Raw genomic sequence first — 15198 nt, forward strand, 5'->3', positions numbered from 1 at the left:
CCTGTGATTGGTGGAGGCGGCCCAGGGGTCCGGAGTGACGCTCTCAAACGACACTTTGATAGAGTTTTATTGCCGCTCCTTCCGCCTCTAAATCGCTCCTGCTGTCATCTTTATTTAGATTTATGTATTCCCTGAACTATTTATGCATGTGAAGGAGGGGGGAGCGACAGTTACAATGCTCGCTACTATGCTCAGGAGACCGACTGCAGAACATTTCCCTTTAAAAGTGCTGAATGCAGCGTTCTACAAAGCCTTGTCTACGACACTTCAGCTCAAATCAATAGGCGCCGCGTATGCATGCTCCGAATACGACGTAGAGAAAAGGTATTCTTTCAACTGCTTCTGTCTGTCTCTGAAGGGGGTTAAACGGTGGGGCGGTGGGTTGTCAGGGGAATTACACACCAAAGCCCAGGCACTGAGGTGTTCATGCTATAGGAACAGACTGATGATCAGACAGAGAAAATTTCACACAACGAACGAACATGGCCTTTTATCTCGCGCTCCTCTGATGAAGCTCAATGGAACAGGGAGGAAAGAAAACCTTAGCCAATACACTCTAGTTCCTATACCACAGGTAAAGAGAGGGGGAACCAGATTAAGTCAGAGCCCTGAAGCTGCTGCTTCAAAGGCTAAAAATCCATAAAGAATAAACCTTCCTTAGGAAACGAGATCCATGAACTCCATTTCAGTCATGAATTAAACAGCAATACACTGTACACTCCGGTACATCTCAACTAATTACCTCATACCATCTAGCAATTGGCAATCTTGTTGGGTTGTGGCTATAGTGGTACATCATAACACTGCTTTCTATTACATGAAAGAGAACTAAGTTGTAGACTAGGGTTCCAAATGGAAGTGACGCACACATCTATTGGTCTGCTCCTAAAACAAAATAGCCTATTTTCATGTATTTTCCTTCTCTGGTGCAGCAGAAGACTACTAGAACAAAACATGTATTTGTCTTGCTGTGATTTATTTGGCATTCTAATCATGTAGGTTATTCCTGTTTGATTTTGATAAAATAACCATGTGGTGCAGCAGTGTATTTTAGTGCTGCACACTACATAAACACTTACGGCAAATAACTGAATTTCAAACCCTGCAATGAGTTTCTAGTCCAAGGGAGGGTATTATCTTGATCCCCACAAATATCATAGGTGTTTGAAAATCACTCTTTTTAAAATGTTTTAACTTTTGATAATGTCATCAGGTAGAACGTTTTAATGTGCCATTTTTACATATGTTGACACTGGTATTGTGCCGGAGATAATGAAAATGAGGTTGAAAGTTGGAGGAGTTGCCTTTTAACTACAGATACTAGTTCCTATGATAAGCTGTGGTTGGAGGGCGTGAGTGTGATAAGTGTTAAAAAAAACGTACCTGTGGTATTGTGCTTGGAGGAACTGGAACTCATCCTTGATTCGGTCACACGAGTCGGAGGTCGTGAATTTCAGCTGCTGCGATGAAGCCTGCGAGAGGGATAGACAGAAACACCATCAAACAAGTCAGTGAAATCAAACAGATCTGGCCTGGCTCACACCAGTAGGAGTGAGTTTTGTATTACATTTACGTCATTTAGCAGACGCTCTTATCCAGAGCGTATTGTCATCAGAATAGAATTATATATATTTTTTGTTGCTCCATTCCACTGTTCCGACCAGCAACAGCAAAATACATGTTCTAAACCGGTTCGAAACAAAAAGTACCGGTTTATAGTGTTCCTTTTTTAAATTAAGCTTGACATTAAATGACTTCACCAATCAGTGCTGAAAGAACAGCTTGCTATGAAGGGGGCAAGCTACAGCCTAGTTGTTTATATGCGTGATGGACAGACATGTAGGGCGCGAGATGCGACTGACATTATGTGGATGGGGAGGAGAGCGAATTTGGCCTACAGAATTATACCTACAGAGGAGCGGCTTCTATGGAGGAACTTTGAAAGTCTGAACTTCCGACAGTTGGCTTAACATTGGACCAGGGCTAACATTAGCTAGCTAGCTAAAAAGGTTATGTGTGTAGAGCATAGGCATTTTTTGTGGGACTTGGAACATAAAATACATGTTATTAAGAGGTTCCCATGCTTATAAAATAACAGTATAGATCACTTTGGTTCCTGGTTCGGATTCTGTTCCTCAATATAGTTATTTTCCGGTTTTCGGATCCGTTTCCTGAACCGGTTCCAACACGATTGTCATTACAGTCACATTACTTTACAAACAGTAGTGGTGGTAGATGGACTCTGTGTCTTTGTGCCAAACTCACTTCAGCTTTAAACCCAAATAGGAACAAAACCTTATTTTTCAGCTGACCACATAATGGGTCGAGTGGGAAATCTCTTAATTAAATATGTGGAGCATTTAATTTAAAATAAATAACTGTAGGCCTATTATATAGTTTACTCAATAAAAATCTATACAAAATAAATTGTGATTTCCCCACTCCCGTTGACTCACTCCAGTTGTAGCCATTGCCAAGGCGCAATCTCTACTTTCCCTCCGATGCCAACGTACAGTATGTCAGTGAATGAAGCCAAAGACAGTACAGTATGATAGAAATCCCTGATCACACTTATACGCAGAACTGCGCATGTGCATGCCGTCAAATCAAAAACACTCCTTCGATATAGGGTTTTTGATGAAAATGAAAACGTGTCAGTTTGTCACTTTCACGAGGTTGGAGTACTAACATGTTTAACTACTTAAGAATCTAGGTTGTGCCTTTACATTTCAAGAAAATTAACAACTAACAAATCATTTTTCACTTCTCTCATTGACTTCTCAAACCCCAAACCCTAGCCTGGTCTGCTTCACAAGGGTTCCCGGAAGTCTCGCAACGTAAAAAATCCATATTACAGCCTGTGTTGTGATAATTACGTTGTTTGCTTTATAGCCCATTCATTCATACGCCAGCGTTATATAGAATAAGGCAGTGACAACAGTCACACAGTGGCGGAATAAATTCAACTACACATACGTTTGTTTCATCACAAAACCGGAGAGCAACATCTGTCCGGTGAAGTACAGAAAGCAAATATTGCATGTTACAAACAGTTATGACCTGCAACATGGTCAAGTTCGTTAATGTTTGACAGTTTAGTAAACAACTACTGATTTACAACCACAGAGTTACCGCAAGTCAGCACAAAGACAACAGGAGCACTGCCTCAGCTATTTCAGAACAATTTCAACTTAAACATTTAAAAGTCAAATCATCAAGGCTAAATATGCTTAGTTTAATACACTGAAAACAAACTTAAAAAGACACCAAAAACAATTTAGTCCAATCAATGTTGCTAAATATCATGTGGCTGTCCATGGTACTGATTTCTGTCTCTGTGTGATGTGCAGTGGTGGAAAAAGTACCCAATTGTCATACTTGAGTAAAAGTAAAAGACACCTTAATAGAAACTGACTCAACTAAAAGTGAAAGTCACCCAGTAAAATACTACTTGAGTAAAAGTCAAAGTATTTGATTTTAAATATACTTTAAGTATCAAAAGTAAAAGTACAAATAATTACAAATTCCTAATATTAAGCAAACCAGACGGCACAATGTTCTTGTTTTTTTAATTTACGGATAGCCAGGGGCACACTCAGACATAATTTACAAACAAAGCATTTGTGTTTAGTGAGTCCGCCAGATCAGAGGCATTAGGGATGACCAGTGATGTTCTCTTGATAAGTGTGTGAATTGGATCATTTTCTGTCCTGTTAAGCATTTAAAATGTACTTTTGGGTGTCAGGGAAAATGTATGGAGCAAAAATTATTTTCTTCAGGAATGTAGTGAAATAAAAGTAAAAGTTGTCAAAAATATAAATAGTAAAGTGAAGTACAGACACCCAAAATAACTACTTAAAATCAAATCAAATTGTATTTGTCACATACACGTGTTTAGCAGATGTTATTGCGGGTGTAGCGAAATGATTGTGCTTCTAGCTCCGACAGTGCAGTAATATCTAACAAGTAATATCTAACAATTTCACAACATATACCCAATACACACAAATCTAGTAAGGAATGTAATTTAAGAATATATACATATATGGACAAGCAATGACAGAGCGGCATGGACTAAGATACAGTAGAATATTATAGAATAGAATACAGTATATACACATATGAGATGAGTAGTGCAAGATATGTAAACATTATTGAAGTGACTAGTGTTCCATTTCTTAAAGTGGCCAGTGATTTCAATAGGCAGCAGCAGCCTCTAATGTGCTAGTGATGGCTATTTAACAGTCTGATGGCCTTGACATAGAAGCTGTTTTTCATTCTCTCGGTCCCAGCTTTGATGCACCTGTACTGACCTCGCCTTCTGGATGATAGCAGGGTGAACAGGCAGTGGCTCGGGTGTTTGATGTCCTTGATTATCTTTTTGGCCTTCCTGTGACATTGGGTGCTGTTGTAGGTGTCTTGGAGACTGCACCACCCGCTGGAGAGGCGGTGATACAGCCCGACAGGATGCTCTCAATTGTGCATCTGTAAAAGTTTGTGAGGGTTTTAGGTGCCAAGACAAATTTCTTCAGCCTCCTGAGGTTGAAGAGGCTCTGTTGTGCCTTCTTCACCACACTGTCTGCGTGGGTGGACCATTTCAGTTTGTCAGTGATGTGTATGCCAAGGAACTTGAAGCTTTCCACCTTCTCCACTGCGGTCCCGTCTATGTGGATAGGGGGGTGCACCCTCTGCCATTTCCTGAAGTCCACGATCATCTCCTTTATTTTGTTGATGTTGAGTGAGAGGTTATTTTCCTGGCACCACACTCCCAGAGCCCTCACCTCCTCCCTGTAGGCGGTCTCGTCATTGTTGGTAATCAAGGCTACTACTGTTGTGTCGTCTGCAAACTTGATGATTGAGTTGGAGGCGTGCTTGGCCACGCAGTCATTGGTGAATAGGGAGTACAGGAGGGGGCTGAGCACGCACCCTTGTGGGGCCCCAGTGTTGAGGATCAGCGAAGATGTTGTTTCCTACCTTCACCACCTGGGGGCGGCCCATCAGGAAGTCCAGGACCCAGTTGCACAGGGCGGGGTTCAGATCCAGGGCCTCGAGCTTAATGATGAGCTTGGAGGGTACTATGGTGTTGAATGCTGAGCTATAGTCAATGAACAGCATTCTTACATTGGTATTCCTCTTGTCCAGATGGGATAGGGCAGTGTGCAGTGTGATGGCGATTGCATCATCTGTGGATCTATTGGGGCGTTAAGCAAATTGAAGTGGGTCTAGGGTGACAGGTAAGGCAGAGGTGATATGATCCTTGACTAGTCTCTCAAAGCACTTCATGATGACAGAGGTGAGTGCTACGGGGCGATAGTCATTTAGTTCAGTTACCTTTGCTTTCTTGGGTACAGGAACAATGGTGGCCATCTTGAAGCATGTGAGAACAGCATATTGGGAAAGGGAAAGATTGAATATGTCCGTAAACACACCAGCCAGCTGGTGTGCGCATGCTCTGAGGATGCGGCTAGGGTTGCCGTCTGGGCCGGCAGCCTTGCGGGGGTTAACATGCTTGAATGTCTTACTCACGTCGGCCACGGAGAAGGAGAGGCCACAGTCCTTGGTAGTGGGCCTCGTCGGTGGCACTGTGTTATCCTCAAAGCGGGCGAAGGTGTTTAGCTTGTCTGGAAGCGAGACGTTGGTGTCGTGGCTGGTTTTCCTTTTGTAGTCCGTGATTGTCTGTAGACCCTGCCACATACGTCTCGTGTCTGAGCCGTTGAATTGCGACTCCACTTTGTCTCTATACTGATGTTTTGCCAGTGTAATTGCCTTGCGGAGTGAGTAGCTACACTGTTTGTATTCTGCCAAATTCCCAGTCACCTTGCCAAGTTTAAATGCGGTGGTTCGCGCTTTCATTTTTGCGCAAATGCTGCCATCTATCCACGGTTTCTGGTTAGGGTAGGCTTTAATAGTAACAGTTGGCACAACATCACCTATACACTTCCTGATAAACTCAGTCACCGTTTCAGTGTATTCGTCCAAATTATTTTCGCAAGCTACCCGGAACATATCCCAGTCCGTGTGATCAAAACAATCTTGAAGTGTGGATTCCGATTTGTCAGACCAGCGTTGAATAGTCCTTAGCACGGGTACTTCCTGTTTGAGTTTCTGCCTATAGGAAGGGAGGAGCAAAATGGAGTCGTGGTCAGATTTGCCGAAAGGAGGGCGGGGGAGGGCCGTATAACCATCCCGGAAGTTCGAATAGCAATGGTCGAGGATTTTAGCAGCGCGAGTACAACAGTCGATATGTTGATAGCACTTCGGCAGCCTAGTCCTCAAATTTGCTTTGTTAAAATCCCCGGCTACAATAAATGCAGCCTCAGGATATGTGGTTTCCAGTTTGCATAAAGTCCAGTGAAGTTCTTTGAGGGCTGTCGTAGTATCGGCTTGAGGGGGGGATACACACGGCCGTGACTATAACCAAAGAAAATTCTCTTGGGAGATAATACGGTCGGCATTTGATTGTGAGGTATTCTAGGTCGGGTGAACAGAAGGACTTGAGTTCCTGTATGTTACTACAATTACACCATGAGTCGTTATTCATGAAAACACACACCTCCGCCCTTCTGCTTCCTGGAGAGATATTTAATCCTGTCTACGCGATGAACTGAGAACACATTTGGCTGGACCGATTTCGACAGAATATCCCCAGAGAGCCACGTTTCCGTTAAACTAAGTATGTTACAGGCCTTGATGTCTCTCTGGAAAGAAATCCTTGCCCGGAGCTCGTCGAGCTTGTTAACCAGAGACTGAACATTAGCGAGTGGTATACTTGGAAGCGGTGGGTGGTGTGCGCGCCTTCTAAGTCGAACCAGCAGTAGTACTTTAAAAAGTATTTTTACTTAAATACCTTACAAAAAAGAAATTGGGACTCACCCTACTTGTAGACTAGTTGAACGCCAATGCCATCCTCCTCTCATGTTGGCAAAACGGTCTTTGGCTCTGTCATATAGTACGCTTTTAGTTTTTGTTGTCATAGGCTACCTAGCTAAAATGCTTGCTAGCCTAACTTCCTCACAAGGCAACAATGAACCAGCTAAGTTAGCTAGCTAGTTAACAGTTAACGTGACCCTAAAAGGGCTAGGCTACATCTAGGCTACATATTGAGCTTAAAATCGTCTGAGGACAGTGGTACAACATGCACTACATGACCAAAGGTATGTGGACACCTGCTCGAACATCTCATTGCAAAATCATGGGCATTAATATGGAGTTTGTCCCCCCTTTGCTGCTATAACAGCCTCCACTCTTCTGGGAAGGCTTTCCATTAGATGTTGGTGGAACATTGCTGCAGGGACTTGTTTCCATTCAGCCACAAGAGCTGGGGTTGAGGTCAGGGCTCTGTGCAGGCCAGTCAGGTTCTTCCACACAGATCTCGACAAACCATTTCTGTATGGACCTCGCTTTGTGCACAGGGGCATTGTCATGCTGAAACAGGAAAGGGCCTTCCCCAAACTGTTGCCACAAAGTTGGAAGCACAGAATAGTCTCAAATGTCATTGGAACTAAGGGGCCTAGCCCGAACCATGAAAAACAACCTCAGACAATTATTCCTTCTCCACCAAACTTCACAGTTGGCACTATGCATTCGGGCAGGTAGCGTTCTCCTGGCATCCGCCAAACCCAGATTAGTCTGTCGGACTGCCAGATGGTGAAGCGTGATTCATCACTCCAGAGAACGCATTTCCACTGCTCCAGAGTCCAATGGTGGCGAGCTTTAAACCACTCCAGCCGACGCTTGGCATTGCGCATGGTGATCTTAGGCTTGTGTGCGGCTGCTTGGCCATGGAAACCCATTTTATGAAGCACCCGACTAACAGTTATTGTGCTGACGTTGCTTCCAGAGGCAGTTTGGAACTCGGTAGTGAGTGTTGCAACCGAGGACAGAGTGCTACAGTACTCGTGTGGCCTACCACTTCGCGGTTGAGATGTTGCTCTTAGACATTTCCACTTCATAATAACAGCACTTACAGTTCACAGGGGCAGCTCTAGCAGGGCAGAAATTTGACGAACTGACTTGTTGGAAAGGTGGCATCCTATGACGGTGCCACGTTGAAAGTCACTGAGCTCTTCTGTAAGGCCATTCTACTGCCAATGTTTGTCTATGGAGATTGCATGGCATGTGCTCGATTTTATACACATGTCAGCAACGGGTGTGGCGGAAATAGCCGAATCCACTAATTTGAAGGGGTGTCCACATACTTTTGTATATATATATATATATATATATATATATATATATATATATATATATATATATATATATATATATATATATAGTGTATTAACTTATGGTTAGATCAGAATCACAGTCATAATAAATTGGCCTGTATAGAGAATTAAGTCAAAACCACAAGTCCAAATCCCCATCCATGGCTTAGGAAATGGCTGATTTAGCAAACTAGCTAGTGCAAGACATCAAAACAAGCAGACCAGAAATTAAAATGACATTTTGCTTAGGATGTGATTTGATTGGTATGGGGGGGGGGGGGGGGGGGGGCAAATGCTTGCTGGCATCAATCAATCAAATGCCAAGGCCGCAACGTCATACTCTTTTGGTCCAGACAGCATCAGATACATGGGCTACACATACTGAGAGAGGGGCGCTGTTTCCCTCGCTCGGATGATTTCTTCGGTGAGATTCAGCCACTTGCGAATGGACAGAAAATTATGAACACGAAGATAAAAACATTTTTTTTTATTCGTCAAATATTTGGCACCCAAGAATACATGCCACTGTTCGTTGCCAAAATCTCGTAATGTGGTTATCAGCTGTCTGTGCAGGACAGGCAACTGCCTTGTGAGTGCTGAGCAGCAGTTGCTATGGCATTCACATGCAGAGTGGGGGTTAGACAAGCAGCTGACGAAGGAAGTTATTTTGATTTCTGCTCGTACAAATTTGCAAGGGACGGAAATAATTTTTATTGGGACCGACAGGAAAGCTCCAGGGTTATAGAACTGTTGCGGGATCAGGACAGTACGGGAATTTCCTTTACAGGACGTGAATATGAAAATGTATGCACTCACTAACTGTAAGTCGCTCTGGATAAGAGCGTCTGCTAAATGACTAAAATGTAAATGGATTTTCACTCCTGTGTCAACCTCAACACTTAAAGAATTTTAGAGAAAGGCATAACTATAATTTTGCAGCAATAATAATAATAAAAGATTACCTGTTACAATCACACACCCATTCAACACAGTGCAGCATTCAAGTTTGTTTTCAATCACAAATGGGCTACTTCACTTAAAATCTCACTCCATTGGGATTTTGGACAACGCTTAGAACATTTCAAAATACAAAAATACAAATAATTTCCCCTCTGATTTCAATAATGGAACACAAGCACTAACAATGATGGATCTTAAAAGGTTCTGAGAAATGATTTGAAAAAACTGAAAATATAAATGTTTAATGGACGGCACTGTGATGACAGGAGGTAGCCTAATAATAGACACCTTTTCCTAAAAGCACACGGCTGGTTCCAGATCTGACAGACATATACATGAGGGTTTGCCAAACTTTTCATAACTTTAAGATTTCCTGACTTTTGATAGCCAGTATTCTAACAATCCTGAGACAAATCTAGGCTAAATGCTAAGCTACACATTCCCTTACTTACAAATCAAAACACTTGGAGACCAAGTGAAAACTGCTACATCTAAGCAGGCCTAATCCATTATCATTATAACTAAGCAAAATCTCTACACAAACCTAGCCGACAGGCTTCAAGTTCCAAGTGCTCTAACCTTTAACATTATCTATCCAGTCAACCGTGGCAAAGACACAGCAAACAGTGGCTATATTGCCTACACAAGACAAAGCCTGTGTCAACAAAAGGCACTTAGGGTCAAAACACTCTAGCTGGTTGTTCGCTGCTCTACCAGCCCCAGACCTGCAGCACTACAATGAAGTCAGCCTGGCCAGGTAGCCCCAGACAGAGTTGGAATTGGGTGGTGGTGGTGGGGGGGGGTAATCTAGTTTCCTCAGTGTTTAGCACAGTATGCAAACATTTAAAATACCAAAGGTTATTTGAGTCAATAGCCTCAGGTGGAGCATTCCAGTGCAGAGAGAGAGAAAGAACGAGAGAGAGATAAAGTAAGAGTGAGGGCCCCCAGTGTTTCTTCTCATAAGTTCCTCCCACACAGTAGTCTATCAGCCTCGCTCCGAACACAGCTCCACCCCGGAGTAGATAGAAGTTGCCCTTTAACCACAGATACAGGGTCAGATATATTTTTTTGTATCCCCTAATGGTTAAGGTTAGGGTTTGAGGTAGGGTAATCCGATCCTAGATCTGTGGTAAGGAGAAACTTTTGCCTCGAGCCAGAGAAGGAGACGCAAAGCGAGAGGCCCTTTCTTCCGTATTCTCCGGCAGGTGGCATTTTTCCAGTTTTTTTCCCCACCAAGCCAGGAGTTTTTGTATGGTCAAATGAGTCTGTGGAATTTGGTCAACAAAAAAATGTAATGGCTTACTTTCTACGTGAGGCTTATTGGATCGAATAGAAGTTTTGTAATGCTTAGGTTGTTACGAGTGTACTGATAAGTAGAGCACGTCACATCCTGGCAACTTTGGAAAAAAAACATTATATCGGAGTTGTGCCCGTTGTTCACACGCGTATCTGCCCTCTAATGGTCCCACCTGATCTCGCCTCCTCCCAACTGCCTTCCATCTTTGATGACATGTATTTTCATTGTTAGAGCGGCCACTTGAGTATCTGGTCAATATAATGGATAATCTGTGCTCGAGCGCCCCAACTATGCAGGCCTCTGACCTTTAACCTCACCCACATGCGACCTTTGAAGTACTCTAAGCTATATAAACATGCAGTATGGCTGAGCCTACTGTTGGCAGTGCAGCGCTGTAAAGTCACCAAAAAGAAAAAGGTCTGTGGGGCCTCCGAGCACACAACAGATGGATGCACATAATGTTAATGAAATACTGCCGTAATATGGTGAAACATGCCATCTGGTGTGACGAAAAAGGTGCCTGCTCTGTGCGAGTGTAAAATGTGTGCGCCCGCGCGTGCATATTCGCCCGAATGTGTGAAGTAAGCACGTCTCGATCCAGAGAGGACATAAGCCTACATAAAGATGCTCTGCTGCCTGTGAAGATAACACCTAGTCCTTGGAATTAATCATGCACACACACACACACACACACAGTGGCTTGCGAAAGTATTCACCCCCCTCTGGCATTTTTCCCGAAAGTATTCACCCCCCTCTGGCATTTTTCCTATTTTGTTGCCTTACAACCTGGAATTAAAAGGGATTTTTGGGGGTTTGTATCATTTGATTTACACAACATGCCTATCACTTTGAAGATGAAAAATATTTTTTTGTGTGAAACAAACAATAAATAAGACAAAAAAACTGAAAACTTGAGCATGCATAACTAGTCACCCCCCCAAAGTCAATACTTTGTAGAGCCACCTTTGGCAGCACTTACAGCTGCAAGTCTCTTGGGGTATGTCTCTATAAGCTTGGCACATCAAGCCACTGGGATTTTTGCCCATTCTTCAAGACAAAACTGTTCCAGCTCCTTCAAGTTGGATGGGTTCCGCTGGTGTACAGCAATCTTTAAGTCATACCACAGATTCTCAATTGGATTGAGGTCTGGGCTTTGACTAGGCCATTCCAAGACATTTAAAAGGTTTCCCCTTAAACCACTCAAGTCTTGCTTTAGCAGTATGCTTAGGGTCATTGTCCTGCTGGAAGGTGAACCTCCGTCCCAGTCTCAAATCTCTGGAAGACTGAAACAGGTTTCCCTCAAGAATTTCCCTGTATTTAGCGCCATCCATCATTCCTTGAATTCTGACCAGTTTCCCAGTCCCTGCCGATGAAAAACATCCCCACAGCATGATGCTGCCACCACCATGCTTCACTGTGGGGATGGTGTTCTCGGGGTGTTGGGTTTGCGGCAGACATAGCGTTTTCCTTGATGGCCAAAAAGCTCAATTTTAGTCTCATCTGACCAGAGTACCTTCTTCCATATGTTTGGGTAGTCTTCCACATGCCTTTTGACGAACACCAAACGTGTTTGCTTATTTTTTCTTTAAGCAATGGCTTTTTTCTGGCCACTCTTCCGTAAAGCCCAGCTCTGTGGAATGTACGGCTTAAAGTGGTCCTATGGACAGATACTCCAATCTCCGCTGTGGAGTATCTTTGGTCTCTTTGTTGCCTCTCTGATTAATGCCCTCCTTGTCTGGTCCGTGAGTTTTGGTGGGCGGCCCTCTTTTGGCAGGTTTGTTGTGGTGCCATATTCTTTCAATTTTTTTATAATGGATTTAAAATGGTGCTCCGTGGGATGTTCAAAGTTTCAGATATTTTTTTATAACCCAACCCTGATCTGTACTTCCCCACAACTTTGTCCCTGACCTGTTTGGAGAGCTCCTTGGTCTTCATGGTGCCGCTTGCTTGGTGGTGCCCCTTGCTTAGTGGTGTTGCAGACTCTGGGGCCTTTCAGAACAGGTGTATGTATACTGAGATCATGTGACAGATCATGTGACACTTAAATAAAGTCCACCTGTGTGCAATCTAACTAATTATGTGACTTCTGAAGGTAATTGGTTGCACCATATCTTATTTAGGGGCTTCATAGCAAAGGGGGTGAATACATATGCACGCACCACTTTTCCGTTATTTATTCTTTAGAAATCTTTTAAACAAGTTATTTTTTTCATTTCTCTTCACCAATTTGGACTATTTTGTGTATGTCCATTACATGAAATCCAAATAAAAATCCATTTAAATTACAGGTTGTAATGAAACAAAATAGGAAAAACGCCAAGGGGGATGAATACTTTTGCAAGGCACTGTACATACATACAACCCACTTTCACACTTACTCTGTCAGAAACACACACAGCTCCAAAATGTAGGACAATCCCTAATTTGATGCTGCCCCACTCCTTTGAGATGCAATTAAAGCATTAAAAAGCTTTATGCTCTGGTGGGGCAATAGAGACCGTTTATTGCCCCACCATCCCTTCCTCCCCAGCCCACAGATTTTAAAAAAAGAAAATCATTCAATCCGAGTTAAATCTACTCTGCACCATAATGTCTAGCTTAAACAAGGATTACAAACCCAATCCTATGTTTCTGCTCAGCAGATCAGACCACAATGGCAGGAGGAGAGAGAGATTACTCTGTGGGAGCGGCTATGCTTCACGCATGCACACACACAGGCGCGCACACACACACCGACAATAACACCGGGTATCATCAGAAAACATCCTCCTCAGTGTAAATCCTGCCTGAGGGGAACAGCAGTGTGGGGATTGCATTTCCTGGAGCTCCGGCTCCCTGTTTACATCGCCACTGGAGAGAGAGTGAGAGGGCGAGCGAGAGAGAGGAGGGGGGTGTTCTGAATCACCACATTCAGGGTGGAACTGAACCAGCAGGGAATCTCTGAGATGGGTAATTAGAGGGAAATGGAAATATGATACACAACGCAAATCTGTACTACAACACAAATCTGTACTAGAACGTCATATGGATTCATGAACATTAAACCTGCACACAAACCTACCTAAAACACAAAACAAACTACAATGAAACATAACAGTACCAGTTTACTACCTATGATGAACACATATAGGAACAAAACATAGCACACAGACCTACCTAACAAAGAACATACAACAGAACATAATATTCCATCCAAGAATAGCTCCCACAAACAATTCCATCTAAACACCTAAGCTTAGGCTGATTCCTCACGAAAATCAGGAAATAAAAAGACCATCATTTTGACGATTTTCACATTTAATCCATATAAAAATGGTCCTTTGGAGGAAGGATTGTTGACATTATCTAAAAGTATAATTGAGAAATAATTAAAAGTTGGCATATTTATGACATTTTGGCCTTAGCGGGCCTCCTTTAAAGGGATCCTTCGGGATTTTGTCAATGAGGTCCTTTATCTACTTCCCCAGCGTCAGATGAACTTGTGGATACCATTTTTATATGTCTCTGCGTGCAGTTTGAAGAAAGTTGCTAACTAACCTTAGCACAATGAACAGAAGTCTATGGTATCTGTTAGCATGCTACTAGATAACGATAGAGTTCCAGTCATTGCGCTAAAGCTAGTTAGTATTGGCTCACGAAACTACCTCCAACTCCACAAGTTCATCTGACTCCAGGGAAGTAGATAAAGGGCCTCTTCGTCAAAATCCCAAAGTATCCCTTTAAGACTCCATAATGTTTTATCTGTAGGTGCTACAAAAGCAAACATTGGTGTCATATGAAACTTTACAGCTTGCTTTAATATTAGTAGTATTATACCAATAATATTAGTAGTATAATACCAATTTTCTTTCATTTATGAATATTGAAAATATAAATCAATATTTTGTATAGATTGCTGAACAAGATTATAAACACAACATGCAACAATTTCAATGATTTTACTGAGTTACAGTTCATAAGGAAATCAGTCAATTGAAATAAATGTATTAGGCCCTAATCTATGGATTTCACATGACTGAATACCATTAATGGGCCATTAATTTAACTAGCAGAGATCCCACTCTGGAACTTTGATATGCCCGTAGAGTGAGTATATAAACTCAGCAAAAAAAGAAACGTCCCTTTTTCAGGACTCTGTCTTTCAAAGATAATTCGTAAAAATCCAAATAACTTATTCATCGTAAAGGGTTTAAACACTGTTTCCCATGCTTGTTCAATGAACCATAAACAATTAATGAACATGCACCTGTGGAACGGTCGTTAAGACAATAACAGCTTACAGACGGTAGGCAATTAAGGTCACAGTTATGAAATCTTAGGACACTAAAGAGGCCTTTCTACTGACTCTGAAAAACACCAAAAGAAAGATGCCCAGGGTCCCCTGCTCATCTGCGTGAACGTGCCTTAGGCATGCTACAAGGAGGCATGAGGACTGCAGATGTGACTGCAATGTCCGTACTGTGAGATGCCTAAGACAGCGCTACAGGGAGACAGGACGGACAGCTGATCGTCCTCGCAGTGGCAGACCACGTGTAACAACACCTGCACAGGATCGTTACATCCGAACATCACACCTGCGGGACAGGTACAGGATGGCAACAACAACTGCCCGAGTTACACCAGGAGCGCACAATCCCTCCATCAGTGCTCAGACTGTCCGCAATAGGCTGAGAGGGGCTGGACTGAGGGCTTGTAGGCCTGTTGTAAGGCAGGTCCTCACCAGACATCACCGGC

The 15198-nt window shown here is 42.9% G+C and overlaps 1 protein-coding gene across 2 annotated transcripts in view; it reads right to left on the reverse strand.

Annotated features, from left to right (window-relative positions):
• LOC311131347 (TLE family member 5-like) overlaps positions 1-15198 on the reverse strand; it is a 45040-nt gene that overhangs the window by 11365 nt on the left and 18477 nt on the right. For both annotated transcript variants that reach the window (XM_084164293.1, XM_084164292.1), the window contains exon 2: positions 1384-1472. In XM_084164293.1, the coding sequence (XP_084020419.1) occupies positions 1384-1472 (89 nt within the window). The remainder of the gene's footprint in view (positions 1-1383; positions 1473-15198) is intronic.

This window comes from Coregonus lavaretus (assembly GCF_964263955.1).
Source record: "Coregonus lavaretus genome assembly, chromosome: 6".
Classification (NCBI taxonomy): Eukaryota; Metazoa; Chordata; class Actinopteri; order Salmoniformes; family Salmonidae; genus Coregonus; species Coregonus lavaretus.